This window comes from Hydra vulgaris, chromosome 12 (assembly GCF_038396675.1).
Source record: "Hydra vulgaris chromosome 12, alternate assembly HydraT2T_AEP".
Lineage (NCBI taxonomy): Eukaryota > Metazoa > Cnidaria > Hydrozoa > Anthoathecata > Hydridae > Hydra > Hydra vulgaris.
Window position 1 is genome coordinate 38,354,389 of NC_088931.1, and position 20,612 is coordinate 38,375,000.

General features: G+C 27.3%; 1 protein-coding gene and 1 long non-coding RNA gene across 3 annotated transcripts in view; one reads left to right on the top strand and one right to left on the bottom strand.

Moving 5' to 3' along the window:
• Positions 1-924: 924 nt before the first annotated feature.
• On the bottom strand, positions 925-3,117 carry LOC136088705 (uncharacterized). Its single transcript, XR_010642409.1, has 2 exons — positions 3,006-3,117; positions 925-1,865 (listed from the first exon to the last, which is right to left on the bottom strand). It is a non-coding gene; the product is annotated as an uncharacterized LOC136088705 (long non-coding RNA).
• Positions 3,118-17,732: 14,615 nt separating this feature from the next.
• Positions 17,733-20,612, top strand: part of LOC136088706 (uncharacterized) — a 3,637-nt gene continuing 757 nt past the window's right edge. For both annotated transcript variants that reach the window (XM_065813158.1, XM_065813159.1), the window contains exon 1: positions 17,733-20,612. This exon is cut by the window's right edge. In XM_065813158.1, the coding sequence (XP_065669230.1) occupies positions 19,295-19,981 (687 nt within the window). In that variant the 5' untranslated portion in view covers positions 17,733-19,294 and the 3' untranslated portion in view covers positions 19,982-20,612.

A 20,612-nucleotide genomic window follows, 5' to 3' on the forward strand; every position in this document is an offset into this window, starting at 1 on the left:
CACAACTTTAGACACCGAGCTGAATTTACTTAAAGTGCTTCAAGACAAATTATCCCCTTAATCAAGCAGCAACCGCAAATAAAGCAATTTATTTTTGCGAATGGCTGTTTCAGTGTGTAAATCTCACAAGTTGTATTAATACAGTTACAGCTTTATTACAAAACAAAACTAAACAAAACAAAATATATTTTTTAATCTTGCTTTAAACTTAAGTTAGTTATTTAACACATTTTCCGTTTGCTCAACTAAGCAATAACATTTTTTACAAACGTATTGACTTTTTCTACTCTAAGTCATGATTGGTTCTCGTATTATCGTAAAGTTATTGTTTAAAAAAACTCCGTTGCCTTTGTATTAAGGTGAGCAATACCCTCCTATAATAAGAGCGTCGTAAAAACCCGATTTTTATTTAGATTTCGCACTCTACGTAAAAAAGAAAGACGTTGGTCAATTTATTTGTCTTGATATTGCAGTATCACAAATGAATGTACATTCAAAGTTCAAACTCAAACAATTTATATTCACCTCTGAACACAAATATTTGCGTTTAGAGTTTAACATCAATTGCATTTATACATACATACCAAGTATAACCTAGACGGATATCCTAAATTAAATATTTCACTTAAACTTTCTTTCATTCAACCCCTTTTTTTTAGTGTTAGCTAATAAAACACATTGTTGATTAAAAATTTTAAAAATTATAGAGATTTATTCATTATATATATATAGATATATTTTCATAGATATATTTTATAGTTTAACATTATTTTTATATAAGAAAAATTTTAAAAGATTTTTTTTTTAAATTTATAAAGAAAAAAAATGTTAAACTAATGAATGTAACACCGCGATAAAAAGTTTTATTTTACCACAGTTTAGGCAATGCGCATTTGAACCAAAAAACTGAAAAAGAAGAAAATATTTCTTTAAAATGATATTTAAAAACTAATTCTTCCCATAAAAATATTTATTTAGAAATATATATTTTATTTCGAAATGATCAATTGCCAGCAACAACTTTTTTACAATTGATTTTTTGTCTTTTTGCCACATTTTGAGCCATCGACGATAGAATTAAGTAATTATTTTAAATAAAAAGCGTTTTCGGTTGACTGGTTGCTAAAAAACTCTTTTATATATATTACTTATATTTTGTACTGCCTCAATAAATTTTAACTTTATTAGTCATGCTTTGTAAAGTTACAAGTTAATTTGAAAGGTTACAAATTTTGTACCTACTTTTTTCAACTTTTTCTAATGACTTTCTTGACTTGAAAACTTCAAGTTAATTTTAAACATTTTTCGTTTTATTTTAAAATGTCGGAAAGTTGATGAAAGTTTACATTTTTTAATTGTAACCTTTTTTATTCCATCTTCAATGAATCTTCTTTTTCTTCTTCTTGATCTTCAAACAAAATATTCGGTTATTGTTTTTGCTCTTTCTCTTCTTCTACATTCCGAGGTATCGTTTTGAATGCATGTTGTAAAAACGGTAGTATCAACATCATTAGGTATCCTTATCTTAATGAACTCATCATTGCAATTTTCAATTTTAACTTGAATGCTGTTGACATCAAGTTGACCATATTCGTCATAAACAAGATCAATTGTTTTTGTTCTATCGCGGGGTTCGGCTTCAACAAACTTTATTTGAGTTGATCTTTTTGATTTGTGGTTTACGTTTTCCCATTCTGAAATTTCTTCTAAAAGCTTTTCGAGTTCTTCAAAGTCTTTAAAAACATTACTTTTTATAGTAACTGTTGATGTGACCCCGTTGTATTCGATAGCAACGTTATTTTCAACACTCATTGCAATTTATGTTAAATATTTAATAGACCTGACGAGATTAAAACTTCACAAACCTAAAAATCAAGAATTAAAATTTTTTAATAATATGCACAGCTAGAAGATAAAATCCAAATTACATTGATAAGAATGTAAGGTAGTTTGAATGAGCAAATAAAGATTTGTTAATCGCCCCAATAAACATATAAATAACAACTTGCGTGCTTTTGGGAAGTTATTAAGCGCTATTAAAAAAACAAACTAAAATTACGGCTGCAAAAATATGTTTGCACCGTTACTTTCAACCTACTGTATTTTGAGAATCGTGTGAAAAACGAACTAGATGACGTCGCATTTTTATTTATGTCTTACAACACAGTTTAAGAAAAGTCAAACAATAACTGTTTGCATATTTTTAAAAAGAATTTAGTTTTTAAATAGAACTTGCACTTTAGTTTAAAATAGATTGTTTAATGTAATTTTTTTATGAAATGCTTGAATACACTAATATGTATGGGGACATTGCAGATAAGTATAACTAAGTATCTATTAATACACTTGTTGTTATCAGAGTTGAGCACCAAACGTTTAACCTTGAAAAGAAAAAAATTGTTAAAAATATTATCTGTCATTTATTTTACATATTAGTTAATAACTTAAATATTTAATTATTTAACTTGGATCGAATATTTTTATTAAGTATTATTTATATATTTGAAAAAACTTTTACGATTATTTTACAATTTTCACTAACTTTGTCTAATATATATATATATATAAACTTTATATATATATGTGAACAAATCGTTGAAATAATGAAGTCGTTGAATAAGTTAAAATTTTTTGTAAATTTAAAAAATTTAATAATCAAATTTCCGTTATCCTATAATTGACACTACAACTAATTGTGTATTAATAAAAAAAGATTTAAAAAAAAGATAGCAGCTAGAATTGATAGCAATTAAAATTCATTTCCTTATTGACGATACCTTGAGCAATTTAAATTTTTTATAAGCGTTACATTTGAAGAAAGTTACATTTAATATAAATTTACATAACTATAATTAAAGAATTACTTCATTATATTTACTCATTATAATTAGATCAAGATAGTTGATCAATCAGTCAATTTTAAACCCAATCCGGATAAATTACGTGCAATACTATCTCAAAATTATGTTGGGTTTAATGCAAAAAACAATTTGTTTAAAACATACATTCATGATGAGAGAGATTCATGACGAATTTAATCTGAACAGTGTTGTTTATACTTCCATTTTGAATGTTATTGAGAGCTCTATTGTTGTTAATTTAACAACAGTAGAGCTCTTTTTGTTAATTAATATGCCTAATATGAAATTAGAAACAATGCCAAATACAATGTTTAATGTGCGTGTTATTTATAAAGTTAGCATAAACATTTGGTAATGTTTATAACTTCATATATGAAGTTATAAACAATACCTAATGTTTAAGCTATCTATTTCATTAAACAATAATAATAACATACTTTTTAAACAGTTATAATAGTAAAAAATTTTTTAAATAATTGAAAATTATACTTGAATTTTTTATTTGAGTCCGTTTATTTATATACATTACTTTTGCACTTCCCTCGCATTGGTTGAAATGTTAGAAAGTGCTTACAAAATAAATTTGTTAATTCTAATTTAGAATTAGAAAATAATCACTTAAAAAACAAAAACAACAACATTAATAAAGAATATAAAAGTAAAAGATAACTATTGTACCAAGGGTAAATCGACTTTTCCTGCTCATGAATAAAAACTAAAAACTCAATACAAAAAAAATAAATTTTAAATTAAATTAAATTACTTTTAGTAAAACTTGTTTTGTCTATTTAAAACAAGACGTCGTTTTCAAAACGCGTTCCACGAAAATCAATTTCGAACGTCTGCTAAAACCATTCGAACAATAAATTTTTTTGGATAAATTTACAATTGTAATGATATTGAAAATAATGTATATAACTTTGGATAATATCCCTAAATCTAATTACAAAATTCAAAATTCAAAATTTTTTTTTACGACCACGAAAAGTGTAAATCTATTCACCAGAGTTTTTTTGTAATCTAACTTTTTAGTTAATTAGTGAGGAAACCCATTTTTTATTATCCTTGTGTTAACATGTTTAACATAAAAAGCATGCCAAAAAAAGAGGTTTTTACGGCGCATAATAGGAATAATGATTGAATAGAACTTTTAGCTTTAGATTGAGCGTTATAATGCATTTAGTGTCATCGCTTTTAAAGTAATCTGTAACTCTATCCAAATAAAAAAACAACACTAAACTACTCAGAAAGAGCTAACGCCTAATATACTTTCTTTGCACCAACCAAAAAGAACTTCTAGTAAAAAATGTCATGATGGATGTAAATACACATCTCAGCACTGCTGTTTTTCTAACGAGTCTCTTGTGGACCTTTCAGCTGATTCAGGAACTTTTCTTTTCTTTTTCATTGACAGACACAACCTTTAATATTACACCTTTTGTTACTACTCTACAGTGTGGTCAAATAGTCTAAGAAGCAAACGCAGTTGCTACCATATACTTGCTGCTAAACAACGATTTATTTCTGAGCAGTGACTCATTGATGATTATCATCAGGGTATTGCGTCGCTTGTTTATTCGTGCAACAAGCAATGCAGTAATTTATTTTATTTTAATTTGAAACTGGAGTTTTTGAGCTAATTTCAACAACTCGATGCCTTTTCAATTGTTATCTTGTTTTATAATTTTCTGGAAACTAAGCATTTTTATCGTGACGCCATCACTAGGAAGATTGATGATTGAATATTGTAAACAGTTGATATAGGGGATGACAGGGCTAGACGGCGAACGTTTTGAAAGCCCTAGTTATTGCGAAATTATCATTCATGAAACAAAAATACTTTGTCATTATTTTCATGTTACTTATGAAAACTTACAACAAAAAATAAAATAAAAAGTTTATAAATCTGTTTCTAATCACGTGATCGGGGCAAGATGACTTATTATGCAACTTCTGCCTCCAATTTTATAAAATTATTAAAAACTAAAAACTACTCTAACTAAAGTAGATACATACAAAAAAAATTGTATTGCAAAAAAAAAAAAATATTACTAAAAAAGTTACCTCCGAAGGACACTATCCATTATAAATAACCGAAACCAAGGTATTTTTTTAAGCGCAAAAAGTAAACTTAGACGTATAAAATTGTGTTAATAAAATTTAAAAAAACCAATTGGTGTTTTAAAACGCGATATGTAATACAGTTTCTTTTTCAACCATTATAAGTTTTTTTGTTGAGTTGTTATTTGAAAAGCCATCTTGCCTCATTCGCCATCTTGCCCCGTTTTCCCCTACTTAATTTCAAATTCTCAAATAAAATTTTAATTATTTAAGATTTTAAAACAAAAAACATTTTTAAAATAATAGAAAGAATAATTTTTTTGAAATATTGAAAAAAAAAAAACCATGAATATTAATCTTTAGTCTTTATTTAATAGTATTAAACCAGTGGGCACGGGACGTAAAAAAATGTCTTTTAAACGTCTTTTGAACATTAAAAAAAGACGCCTTTTTTAGGTCAAGTGCCCACTGGAAATTAGTATACATAAAGAAAAACAGTTCTTTACATAAACTGTAAACTATATAGTATTAATATTATATTTGATAATAACCCTAAAAAATACAACGCATCCGTTAAATTTTTTTTCCAATCAAACATATTTGATTTATTTTTAAGATAATTCTTTGGCATCATTATGTTGCATAAGCTTGTATTTAGATTTTTCCAAACCACAAAAAGGCTTCTTTGTTAAACCAAACAGGTTCTATGATTAAGACTAAGGTAAACAGATAATTATTATGGAAAATAACTATGCCAATTTAAAAACCTAATTTTTTTTAAATTTAATGCAAACCATTATGGGTGTTAGGATGTTAAGTTCTACCTTTAGTATGCAAATGATTAAAATGACAAAATATAGTTCATTATAAAATTAATTTGCAACTTAAATTTGAAAATATTTGTTTTTTCTTTTCTCATGGTCCGAGACTAAAATTTTTTTTTCAATGAAAGTTAGTAATAAAAAGAAAAATTCTTGCGCGTGCGCAATACAACTAATTTGACGCAGAATTCCTCCTAATCATTGTACGCAAATCCTTAATCACTGACGTAAATTTGCATTAAAAATTACTCACTCTATTTTGCAATATATTACGCTATTTAAATAGCTATTCTGTTATAAATATACAGAAGTAAAATTAGGCTGAAAATTTATAAAATTAAATCCTAACATCATGTAGTATTACAACATTAAAAAAAAAGTTTTCAAAGTGAAAACACTGGAACAAAAATGAACTGAAAAAAAGTTTCCATTAACGTTATTGAAGTTCAGCAAACTAAAAAAGGGTTTAACTAAAGGTTTAAATTAAAAAAGTTAACTAAGCTTCAATAACATTAATGGAAATCCATTAACTTGCGTATTTCGATCTCTAGAAGCGATGCTATTATGCGCTCGCAAATCAAATAAACACCTTGCCTTGCCGGGAAAGCATTCAGTGTCTAAATCTCCCCTATAGAATATTTTCAAAGGATTATTTATTTTATTAATTTAAAATTCATTAAATTAGTATAGGGCTATTGTCCTATACATTTTTTTTAGGTGCCCCAAGAAGTCCTTACGGTCTTATCACCGAGCACCGCGGAAGAGCATTTAATAGAAAGTTCACGCCTCCTTCTTAACCGTTGTCGTAAAACTTGCCCTAGAGGTGAGGTTTGAATCACGGAGCTTACGTTTCTGAGACAAATTCGCTACCACTGCGCCACGGCTCCTAACTTAAAAGTAACTGTTTTAAATTATGTTTAAAAATGAAGGTTTGATGGCGTTTGACTCCCAAAGGTTTATGGGGTTTGACTCCCAAAAAACGTTGTTCAATTTGTATATTAATTTTGTATGTTAATTAATTGAATTATATTAATTAAATAAATTGTATGTTAATTAATTGTTCAATTTGTATATTAATTTGTATGTTAATTAATTGAAGGTTTTATGGCGTTTGACTCCCAAAAAACGTTGTTCAATTTGTATATTAATTTAGATATTTTCCACCGTTCAATTTCTTATTGTTTTTTTTTTTTAAAAAAAGAAAAAATTGTGTTACTTCAAAAGCCTCAAAAAAAAAAGTTTTTAGTTTTTAGTTTTAAGGAATTTTTACCACGTTTTTATCAGTTTACTTTCTTATCTTCTTGTTTTTCCGTGTCAAAAAACTCGAAAGTTTGTGACCAATTTTAAAATATTAAAAATATTTCAAACTTGTAATCCATTTTCTGAAGATATTGTCAATGCATTTATAATGTGCCATCATCCATTTTAAATGTTTTTGATATGACGATATTTTGATTAAACGCTTTTTCAACACATTTTCTATTTATTTTTTAAAAAGATTAAATTTTTAAAAACAAACTTTCTTTAACCTATATATATGCTTAGTTATTCACTTAAAGATTTTTTAAAGAGTAAAACAAACTTAGTTTCCAGAACGTAATCTTGCGATGTGATGAAAATATATATTTATATAAATGCACAAAAAAAAAAACAAAAAAAAAAACATAAACTCGCTAATAAACTAGAAAATTGAGTAATTGAGTATTTGCAATAGTTTTGTTATTGGTATAATAGACGTGGATTACGGTTTTAACGTTGAACAAAAAGAATTCTTACTATTAATACATTTTTTTAAATGAAAAGCTTGTATACGCGATCTCTAAACATTACAAAGATTATTTCTTTATTTTAGTTGCTTAATAAATTTCTAATCCCGATGTCTATCTTTCGGTATCGTGCCAAGCCTCATTATATATCGATAAAAAATTTAATAACAATAATAGCCTAGCAGTAATGCCTATATAAAATTTAATATAAAAAGCTGACTGTTTAGTGCTTAATGGACTTAATGGCAAACTTAAATGCAGAAAAAAAAAATATTGTCTATTTCCTTCCCTATATAAATTTTGCATAATAAAATGACGTTGGATTACAAAACTTTTTAATTTTTTATCAGGAGCTGCTCCAAGATATTGTTTTATTTGTTAGAAAGTAAAATAAGTTGACTATAGCTAAAAATTAACACAAGTAAACAAATTTTGTTGAATCAAATAAAAAAAAATGTTAATATAAAGTATTTTTTTCACATATTAATAAATGTAACTAAAAATCTGGTAAAAAATGCGCAAATTTATAGAAATATTTCATAACACTTTTGTCAGCAAAAAATAAATAATTGTAAGAAGTGTTATTTGCGCCTTCTCAAAAAATAAAAAAAAAATGAAGAAGACCTAGGTACAATTGTATATTTATTATCATACAATATTTTGAACTATCTTTTCAAGGGTTTGAAAAAGCTTTCAAATCTCTTAAAATTAAATCAACCGGAGCAGATAAAAAAAATAAATCAACCGGAGCAGATGATATAAACGACAATATAGTCATAGAATGTTTTAAGTACTATACGCCAAAGTGTTTTTCCTGAACAACTAAAAAGTTACTCCAATTTTAAAAGAATGTGACCAAACAAATATCAGTAAGTATAGCCATATCTCTATCCTCTCCACATTTTTAAAAATACTAGAACGTATTATGTACAATAGATTATACAATTATATTTATTCTAATAATTTTTTATACAGCTATCAATTCGGCTTTAAAAGAAATAATTCCACAGAACATGCAGTTATCCAATTTGTACCTGAAATCTCTTATTATTTTGAAAAATCTAAATAAATATTAGGTGTTTTCAACGACCTTTCGAAAGCATTTGATACTGTCGATCATGAAATTTTACTACGCAAGCTAAAATATAAAAATATAAATTGCAATATAAAGTTGTAAAACAGTTCAAAAGTTAATTATCCAAACGTAAACAATTTGTTTTCAGCAATAATGATTATCTCGAATTTAGTGAGTATCATATTTGCTGATGACACGAACTTATTCTTTTCCGATAATGATATTTACAAACTCATCTATACTATGAATGATGAACTTAAAAGTATATCCAAATGATTTAAATGCAACAAATTAACTCTTAACATTAAAAAAACAAACTGGGTTCTTTTCCACCCAGTCTCAAAAAAAGTTTATTTACCCCGAAGTTTGCCTAAAATTTTTATTGATGATGTGGAAATAAAAAGACATTGTAACAAAGTTCTTAGGTGTTTTTCTTGATGAAAACATCACATGGAAACCGCATATCAACTATATTGGTACAAAAATTACTGAAAATATATGAATTATATATAAAACCAGAATATGTTTATGTAAAAAACTCAACTTTATTACTAATTAATTCATAGTTATTTAAATTTTGCTAATGTTGCATGGGGAAGAACTGAACAAAGTAAGTTGAAATGCCTTTATCTCTTTCAGAAACATGCAATCCGCTCAATAAATTTTGCGGATTGATACACTCATTTCAAACCATTTTTTATTGAAATAAAAGTTCTCAATATTTATTAGCTTAATGTTTTAAATGTTTTATGTATATGTGAAAAAATGACATATGCTTTAAAATGTTTTATGTATATGTGAAAAAATGACATATGCTTTATGTATATGTGAAAAAATGACATATCTTTACCCATTTTAAAAGATCTCTTTTGTTTAAAACCAATAAATAAATATACACTTAGAAATAATAATTTTACATATGAACCCTTTGGTCAAACCAAGTTTAATTTGTTTTGTATAACTTATCGTGCACCCGATCTTTGGAATAAATTTTTTTTGTTCAATTTCAATATGCATTTAACTTTTCCCATTTTCAAATATAATCTGAAAATTTAATTATCTTAATGGATGATGGAGTCAGGTTTTTTTAAATGATAAATTATAAATAAATAACTTTTACTGTTAATTACGTTTTACTTTGTTGATTATGTTTTGATGTAGTTTATATACACACGCTTGTAAAAGGTTCTGATGATAAGATCAGTACGATCTTTTTTCAGAAACCTTGTTTGTGTTTGTGAAAGTAATTTATTTACCATGACAACAAATGTAAACTAAAAAATAAAATTAAAAAAAAATTTAATATGTCATTTCAATGAAATATTAAAAAAAAATATGGTTTAAAAATTTTTTTAAATTAAGCATTCTTAAAAATTTACTATTTTTTATGGATTTAATAGGAACTCTTTGTTCTTCCATGAAACAAAAAATGTTTTTAAAGTAACCTTCATTCAGTTAAAGTTTCATTTTTAATTGAAATGAAATTACAATTAAAATGAAAATACCCTTTACAAATTTATTTTATGCTCTCAGTAACATATATTGGACCCAATATTAAGTCTCATTGGACCCCGCATAATATCACAAGCTTATTTGTCTGAAGAGCGTCATTTAAAAATATAAACTGTTTTCTATATGTAACTAGTGAACCATTTATGGTAACGTTGCGGTACTCCATATATTTTACTTTTTCTAATAAAAACTGATGATTTAATGTATCAAATACTTTTTACAGTCTAAAAATATTCCTAAAGTAATTTATTAGAAGATGCTCCGCTAATAACTTCAACTAGTTCCATATGTGCATGCTCTGTAGAGCAATTTGGTAGAAAACCATATTGGTAATAATAAAGAAGATTGTTTCCTTCAAAAATGCAAATAGTCTAATAAACATGATGGGTTAAAGAATTTTTTAAAATACTGGTATTACCGATATAGGTTTATAATTTGTTATTAGACTTTCATCTCCTGTTTTAAAAAAGGATGTAATGACTGTTACTTTCAGTTTATCAGGAAAAAAACCTGTTTTTAGTGATTTGTTAAAAATTTCTAATAAAAGCTCTTTAATTAATCCATAGCAAACTTTAATTATTTTAGTTAAATTAGAATTGTAACCTGTTGTTTTGTTTACTTTAATTTTTTTTCGAGCAATCAAGGTCTCTTCGAGTAAGGTTTTTAAACGTAAACTTTATATCAGACTTTAATAGATAGTTCGAAAAATGTGCAGGACTTAGTTTAATTTTACAAGTTTGTACCCATATTTACAAAAACGCATAAAATATTGTTGCTAACGATTTTACATCAGAGATATGTGTGTCGTTTTAGGTAATCACGTTCCGCAACACTATGTTATATTTTTTTGTTTACTAAGAATCTCTTTAATAGTATTCCTCGTTTTTACTTCCAATAGTTTGGTTTTAAAATATGTAGCTCTGGACAATTTTTTATTTCTTTTATATCTTATTAAACTTGTTTTCCGCGCAACGAACAAAGCGCAAAAAAAAAAATTATGGAAAAACACGTTTTTTAAATAAAATAAACTTAACAACCACCAGTTTTATAAACACTAATAGCTTCCTTTTCTCCTAAATTATCAAAATATTCTTTCTTTTGGTAGCGGAGACTTTTTCTGCGATGTTTGTCATTAGCAGTCGCCTTTTTGCTCATTCAATTTATTCGTGAGTTACCTAGTTTATTAGCCATGTTTTTCAAAATAACTCCGCTCAAACCAAAGTGCTCTAAAACTGTAAATACAACATCGGAACAATCATTGTAATGAATGACAGTTGAATGTACACCCATTTCAGTAACATCTCTGCCAACATCATGTTTTTGGCACGCATGACCATATGGTACTATTTAGTACTTCATTGGGTTTTGGCTTTTTCCGTGTAAACAATTTTCCATTAACGTTTCACTTGTCAAATCTATAAAAATAGGTTGCAGAAGTGTTTTTAACCAAAAAGGTGTTGTATTGGATGGCTTATAAGCTTTCTGCCCTTTGGACCAGTACCTACACCAACTAGTAGCTTCTCGGGGGAAAATTGATGACGTTCATAAAAACTATGCAAATCAGTAAAATGAAACAGAATAGCGTAAATGACTCATTGCATAAGTTTTATTGATGCTATTTCTGATTGCCATTCCATAATAATTCTGCTTGGAGTCAATACACTTGTTAGTTAATTTTCCTTTTCCTGAAATTGTGGTTTTGGTACCTTTGGTAAGACTTCACAAGATCTCTCAATCAAGTCCCAAGACGCTTTTCGACGTATCCAATGCACTCAAGTTTTATTGGTACAATATTCTGAAGCATATAAGGGTCTGATTTGATAACATCATTGAATGAAGAAGTGTCTCCATCTCCCAAATACTCTTTGTATATAAGATTGTACTTTTGAATAGAACGATTGAATACTGCAACTGCACCAAAAGACTCCTTTGCTCCAGAAGATTTTTCGAAATTTATCTGGAAGTGGTGGTCCAGCTTCCATATCTGATAATCCAAAGTATCTGTCTTTTTTCCCACATCCTACATCCAAAACAAGGCTATGATTTCACTTCAATGTCTATACACTTGTCTCCAGATATTGAAGTAATGACCCCATGCAATGAGAAGTGTCCTCGCTTCTGCCATTAATTGTCAATTGAAACACTAGTGCAAATTATATTTTCAGTTATGTCTATTTTTAGAACTTGTTTAGATGCATTTTTTGTGAAGTTGCTTAAAAGGGAAAAATGATAAACATTTCAAATTCATGATAGAAGAAAACCTCTCCATGGCAGCAAAACCAAAACCTATTTCTAAAAATCTAACGAGCGTTCACATCAAATCTTTGTCGGCCTTGGATAGCAGCTTTACTTGATTCGACTGTGTTTGGTGAAGTATAAACAGTCTTCATCAAACCACAAATCGAACAAAATATCATGATACAATATGAAAAACCTTTTCTTTTTTCTTTGATATCAGTAATATTGACATCTCCTGCACAATCAGGACAAGCAAGCTCCTTACATATATTTGCTAAGACATTGAAATGAGTAAACATCATCAACATCAGGGTATCGGTTTGCAACTATGCCATTCCATATTCTTTTTTTTTACGAGAAAAATGTTGTTTGTCACATTTTCCTTTATACTTGATATTTTTAGTGCCATTCATTGTAAGTATATACTATATATTTAATCTAATATCTAATAATAGAAAACAGTATCATGCATGATAAATAATATTTAAAACATTGTTTGAAACTTTTTACATTTTTCATACTCATCCAGTCGGAATCACGTAACTATATCGCGAAATCAAAATTAACCATATTGAATTGGGGGAAAACAAACAATTCTTTTTTATACGCGAAGTCAAGAAAATATTATTTAGCAATAACTTTACGTCCTACAATTACTTTAAAAGTTAATCAAAAGAAACAGCGAATAGATGACTGCAAAATATAAGCCTTTTAGGTGATTTTACTTTATTTTTCATACTTTTAGATCTCTCTCTAAATAAAACGACGCCTTACATTGCTGTCTATATATTATTCTGGTTATTTTAGAGTATAAAAACTGATATTTTGATATTTATTTACCAGTAGTAAATAAAGATGCAAAGTAAACCACCAGTAATTAAGTGTGTCAAACAAACATAAACATTACACGATTTTAGGAAACCATTGGTTGCTACATGCACTACTATCTACAGCACGATTTATTGCATTCAAGGACGGATCCATAGGGGAGGGGGAGACGGGGACGATTGCTCCCTTCTCAGAAAGTTTTGAAATTTTTTATTCTTATAAATTTATATATTAAACATAGCAAGTTGTTTAAAACATAAATAATATAGTTAAGCTGTCTAAATAAAATTACAATTTCAAAAAAATTCAAAATTGTGTGATTACTTGCATACAAATCATTAAATCTGAAAATCGTCCCCCCCCCCCTCCACTACTAGATTGTCTGCATCCCCCAAATTGAAAAAAGAAATTAAAATCGCCCCCTTACGACATGGTCTGGATCTGCCCTTTTGCTCAACCACTTTCTTTTAAGTACTTCATCTTTAGGAAGGCTTAAGTTTTCTTTTTTTTTTTAATTTTGTTAGTGCAACCTACTGCACAACAACTTTTTAGGATCTAAAAAAGAAAATAACTCAACAAACCACAATTGATTTTTTAGTTTGTTTTCCCCCAATTCAAGATGGTTAATTTTGAAACAATACTTTTAATACGAAATGACGTCACGACGGCTGGATGAATGTAAAGCTGCTAAAAACAAGGTTTATAATTTCCAAGTATAGCTTTTAGATAAAGCAATATCCCAGTGAAAAATAAAACCGCGTCCCACATGGGTTACGCGTGGGTTCCGTGTGGGATTGATGGGATTTACGTGGGACGGATTTTCCCATGTGGTATCCGTATGGAAATTTGTCACCTTAAACCCATGTGGGTAATCCCACATGGGTTACATATGGGAACCATATGGTATTTACACACATGGGAAATCCCACGCGGATTTCCTGTGGGATTTGTATGGGAATTAATTTAATAGCTGGTAACTAAAAAAAAAACTAAAAAAAAAATTTTTAAATCGACATTGCATTGCGTTACGTTTATATTGTGTGAAAATATTTTATATTAATAGAGAGAATGGCAAGCAAGTATGTAAGTACCACGAATAATGTTTATCTTTCTTTATAGAAAAAAGATTAGGATATGTGCAAATAGACGTATTATTAGGATATTATAATAGTTATTTGAATTTAGATTTTGAGTTAGTTATTTGCAAACAATTAACTGATGCAAGTTGAAATGTTGTCAAAAACCAATCTTGCATGCATGGGACACTGCAGTGTCCCACAAAGAAATGCAGGTTTGAAACTCGAAGAATACCCAATTTTCTTTATTAAAAAAAAAGAAAGTAGGATGGAGATGGGTTTCTGTAACTTTTTTTATGCTCCAAAACTTTTAATTTTAGATATAATAAGGTCCTTAAGACTTTAGGGACTTACGAACTACATTGAGGAACAAAAACAGAATATTTACAGAAACTTTTCAATTTTTAGTTTGGAGTACCACAGTGTTATTGGGAATAAAGCCTCTGGCTCCAGTTTTCAAAGTAATATGATCTAAAGTAATGTTTAAATAAAATAATATGCTTTAAAATGCATATAGTTATACATATAACTCCTGATAGTTAACTATATGTATAACTAGATATACATATAATTTGTTATAAAAACTTATTTTTTAAGGTTATGCTTGAACAAATTAGTACCAAATAATTCAAATTCAAGATTTAGTTAAAGTTCAAGTTAAAGTTCTTATTTATTCATTGTTTTTGTTAATTTTATATTTATTTGTTCAAATTTATCAGTTAGTACTATTTTTTACTACAGTAAGAATGTTTATCATTGTTGAACGTGATTTTATTAGTAATTTAATTTTATTTTCAATATATTTTGACAACACCCTTTACATTTTAAATGATGACAGCTTTACTTTTCTATTGATGTTAAATTTATTACGTTTCAATAACTCAGATTGAATCTTAACTGAATTATTGTAAGCATTTGTAGGGGTTTGTTGTATATCAAATGGTGTTGTAAATAAAGTAAAAATAATATATATATATATATATTTATATATATATATATATATATAAATACATATATATACATATATACATATGTATATATATATATATATATATATATATACAAATATATATATATATATATATATATTTATATATTTATATATATATATATATATATTTATATATATATATATATATATATATATATATATATATATATATTATATATATATATATATATACAAATATATATATAATTCATTTTATAAAATAGAGACTGACAACTGATAATTAATGGATGTAAATAAAAATTATAAAAATCATGTACACTAAATTTATTATTTCTAAATACTATATTAATGTTAGTCGACAAAGTTAAAATCAATTTAGAGCATTGTTATTAGTTCTTTTGCGATTCGCACTTCCACTTCTGTCTCTCAAATTTATAAAATAGGTGGTCAAAGCTTGCTCAATAGGTAGGTTATCAGCATAACAATGCTTTTTTCTTACACTTTCTTAAGAGAAATATGGCAAATTGATTACTTATTTTACCTAAATCATAGGGTCATCTATGCATAATGATGTCAGATGATGACCCGTTTATTGAACACCTTCACCCTTTATCAAACTCAGTCAATTTTTTGCCATCTCCCATTGAAAATGATGTCAGTTTTTGTTATCATATTATGATGGTATATCTGAATTGTTAATATAATATAAAAAATGCATATACCATCAATTTTTTTCTGGTTCAATTATACATTTATTCTCAACAGTACTACAGTTTTAAGCAACAAAAGCAAGAAGTTTTTAGCACATTGTTGGTTTAAATAACTCTAAAACCTGCTCATAGCTAGCCTTTTTTTTTTTACTTTTTTTTTAAATTAAATAAGTTACTTTTTTTTTTAATTCAATTTTTTAATTGAAATTATTTTGGTCTCAACTTCCCCTCCCCATTGTCAATTATTGTTAAACTCACACTGCCCCTCTATCTACTGGCATCATTTATGGATGATCCCATAGCCTAAATACTATATATTTATATATATATATATATATATATATATATATATATATATATATATATATATATATATATATATATATATATATATTCTTTTTACTTTATTTACAACACCATTTGATATACAACAAACCCCTACAAAACTTACAATAATTCAGTTAAAATTCAATCTGAGTTATTGAAACGTAATAAATTTAACATCAATAGAAAAGTAAAACTGTCATCATTTAAAATGTAAAGGGTGTTGTCAAAATATGTTGAAAGTAAAATTAAGTTACTAATAAAATCATGTTCAACAATGATAAACATTCTTACTGTAGTAAGAATTAGTACTAGTTAACAAATCTGAACAAATAAATATAAAATAGTGAAAAAACAATGAACAAATAAGAACTTGAACTTGAACTAAATCTTGAATTTGAATTAATTGGTACTAATTTGTTCAAGCATAACCTTAAAAAATAAGTTTATATAATAAATATTATGTATAACTAGTTATACATATAGTTAACTATCAGGAGTTATATGTATAACTGCATGAATTTTAAAGCATTTTATTTAATTTATATATTACTTTAGATCGTATTACTTTGAATACTGGACCCAGAGACTTTATTCCCAATTACACTGTGGTACTCCAGATTAAAAATTGAAAAGTTTCTGTAAATATCCTGTTTTTGTTCCTCAATGTACTTCGTAAGTCCCTAAAGTTTTATGAACTTTATTATATATAAAGTTAAAAGTTTTGGAGCATAAAAAGTTACAGAAACCTCCATATGTCTCTCCTATTTTTTTTTTTTTTTTAATAAAGAAAATTTGACTTTCAAACCAGCATTTCTTTGTGGGACACTGCAGTGTCCCATGCATGCATGCTTGGTTTTTGACAACATTTGAACTTGCATTAGTCAATTGTTTGCAGATAATATACTCAAGAACTATATTCAAATATCATATGAACATGTTAGAGAATGTTCATACGATATTTGAACATCACAAATTTAATAACATTGTTGTGATATGTTATATAAATAATACCATAATAGATTATGATATGAAAATAAGATAGGATATGAAGGCAATGATCAAAGAATAAATTTACTTATAGAAATTTAGATGTTTGTTTATTAGTTTCAGAATATTATATTATGTGTGACCACAGCCTTCTATAATAACAGGCCTTGACATCGCGCAACAAAGTTGTTAAATTGAAGGCCAATTCCTAAAACTGTGTTTACATTTTCATCTTTTAACATTAGACGAAAGTTTGTGTTCATGCTTTTTTAATAAATCTTTAAAATTTGATTGGTTTATAAATTAGATATTGCAACTTCAAGACGATAATGTTGTAAGGTTCAAGGCGTTACATTGTAAGATAATAGTATTGTCAAACTAACGGTAAGTTTTTTTAATAATTAAAATGCCTTTAAAATGCTGTGTATCTCTTTGCAAGTCGAACTATCTCAACTACAACAAAAATATCAATTTATACAACTACAATATCAATACTCAACTACAACAAAAATATTTATAATGTCCCGAAGAATCTAGAGGAGAGAAAAAGATGTAGTGAAGCTATCCCAAGAACTGGTTTTATTGTTACAGACTATACAGCAGTATGTCAACTTCATTGGCCAAATGAAGCACCTTTTGAAAGCAAATATGGGAAGCAACGACCTTTAAACCCACTATCTGTTTTTAAAATTTTACGCCTAGTTGTTTAGCCACACCAGCAAGTTAAGTTAGAAAAACTGTATCTTCAAGCGGTTTTCGAAGCATTTTACCAAATGAGTTAAATGATTTTCTATAAGAGGATGAACTTATATTTGACGATATTCAATCTTTGTTAAGCGATAATAACGATGTTATTGTTTTCCAGCTTAATAAAAAAAGTTTACACATGCAATCAAAAAGGTACAAACTTGGTGTTCCATTATTTATTTTAGTAATTTTCAATGATTTTTCATTTGTAATTAACCATAATGGCACAACTCGTAATATTTCATCTTTAGCTGTAAACAAATTAAAGTTAATAAAAACAAAATCAGCTTTATTTGAAGCAGTTAGATTTTTAAAAAATAAAGAAAGTTCGCTTCAGTTAAATATTCTATTCGAACACCTTAATGCTATGAGAAAAGTTAATGTTGGTGAAGTTTTATATACTCTAGATATTATTTGTAGAGCATATGAGTATTTTGCTATGCGACGAAGTTTATATGATTGTTTGTGTATTGACTACAAGTTGTCAAGTATAAGGACTTTAACAATTAAACATTGACTTCAAAAATAAGCTCAATGGAGGACCTAAGTTTCATAAATAGTATTTTTATGAATTTAAATCCATTGAAAAGAACTTCCATACTACTAATTGATGAGGTCTATGTCAAAGCTTCATTACTTTACTAAAGAGGTGCTTTGTTTGGTCAAGCAGTAAACTACCCTGAAAAGTTAGCTAAAACAATTTTATCATTTATGATTAAATGTCTTTTTGGAGGTCCAGAATTTATATGTAGAGCTCAACCTGTTGCAAATTGTTCCTCTGAATTTTAGTTTTCTCAATGTCAACGAGTTGTTCATACGATAAATAATATTAAAAATAGTAAGACATTGGTAATAAATACTGGTGGTAACCGTGTAAATCAAAGATTTTTTGGAATGTTTAAAACAGTTGATAGTAAACCATGGTTAACAATATCAGGTATATATTTTTTTAATGATTATGTGCATCTCCTAAAATCTATACGAAACAATTGGTTGACAGAAAAGACTGACGAACTTCAATTTTTAAACAATAAAGAACTGGCTTTGGCTAAGTGGAGTAATTTATAAACTTTTCTAAATCACTCCACTTAGCCAAAGCCAGTTCTTTTAATCTAAAACTTTAATTTAAAAACTGAGTGCAATTGTCTTTTTAAACTCTCTAAACTTACAGCTAAATCAGTTTATCCAAAACCAATAGAGAGACAATCTGTAAAGTTTTGTTTGTCTGTTTTTTGTGAAGAAACAGTAGCTGCATTAAGAACGCATCTAGAGATTGAAAATAAAGCATTTGAAGGTACTGCTGTATTTATTGAAAAAATATTTTTTTTTTTGAATGTTGTTAATGTCAAAGCACCTGGTGCTGGCATTCGGTTTAGAAATGAATTATACGGAGAAATCCACTCAGTTGGTGATCAACAGTTACTGCTACGAGATATTGCTATTGCTACAACTGCTACGAGATATTGCTGAACTGTCAAATTTTATGAAACCTACAGGTAAGCGTGTAGAACAGCTTACGCTAGATACTAGCAATGCAATAGCGCATTCATGTTATGGCTTTATTGATCTCGTAGAAACTTTGATGAGTAATGGAGCAAAGTATGTCTTATTAGGTTGGTTTTCAACAGATCCACTTGAAAAAGCTTTTTCTAAGCTTCGACAGGGATCTGGAGGTACTTACTTTATAAACGCTAAATCTGTAATTGAAAAAATTAATATTCAACATACTAAATTGATATTACAACTTAACATTCCTGTTGATGGTATTGATGGTCATACTTGTGACATATGTTTTAGAGATATTTCTACTGATGAAAAAGAACTTCTAGATAATATACATGATCTTGAAAGCTCAGTTAATAAATCTACATTAGTGGCTATAGTTTACATAGCTGGCTATGTGCAAAAAAGCGAAATAAAAATTTATGATGATTCTACCAATTATTATTATAAATATGGAAGTTATCTGTATAGCCTAAACAGAGGCGGACTTGAAATTCCTTCTGATACTCTTGTCTAATGGTCAATATTTTGCTTTTTTTTTTATATATATATAGAGATGGGTTCAAGGTGCTACTGACCCTTTATGCAGAACATTCTGTGTTACTCAGTTTCAGTTCATTGCTGCTAAATATAGATTTAAAATCACAAAAAAACTGCTAAAGAATTACTCACTAATTACCACTCCCAAAGTACTAAAGCTATCATAATTTATGTGAAAATTAGTTTTGTATTTTATGCTATTTACTTGTTATGTTTTTTATTTTCTCATTAGCCTATATGTCTTTCAATATGTTTGGATTTGTAAATATTTACCCTGTTGAGATATATTGATAAAACTTTTTTTTTGCTTGAATCGACTTTTGTTGGTGTTTTTTATTGTTGGTAATTTTTATTGTTACCACTTTTAGCAAAAAAAATTAAAAATACAGTTATCTTTCTAATATATAGATATATACTTTGTTATAGTTCTGCTTGTTATTGATACTATTTAATATTACATAAATTTTCTTAATGAAATTTGAAATACGAAAAATACGATTATCTTTTAACAATTTTTTGGTTTTCTTTTTATATTTCCGTCTTTACTAGAGATTATTTTTAGAAAACATAGACTGCCATTAGACCCAACCTAATATAAAAATATATCA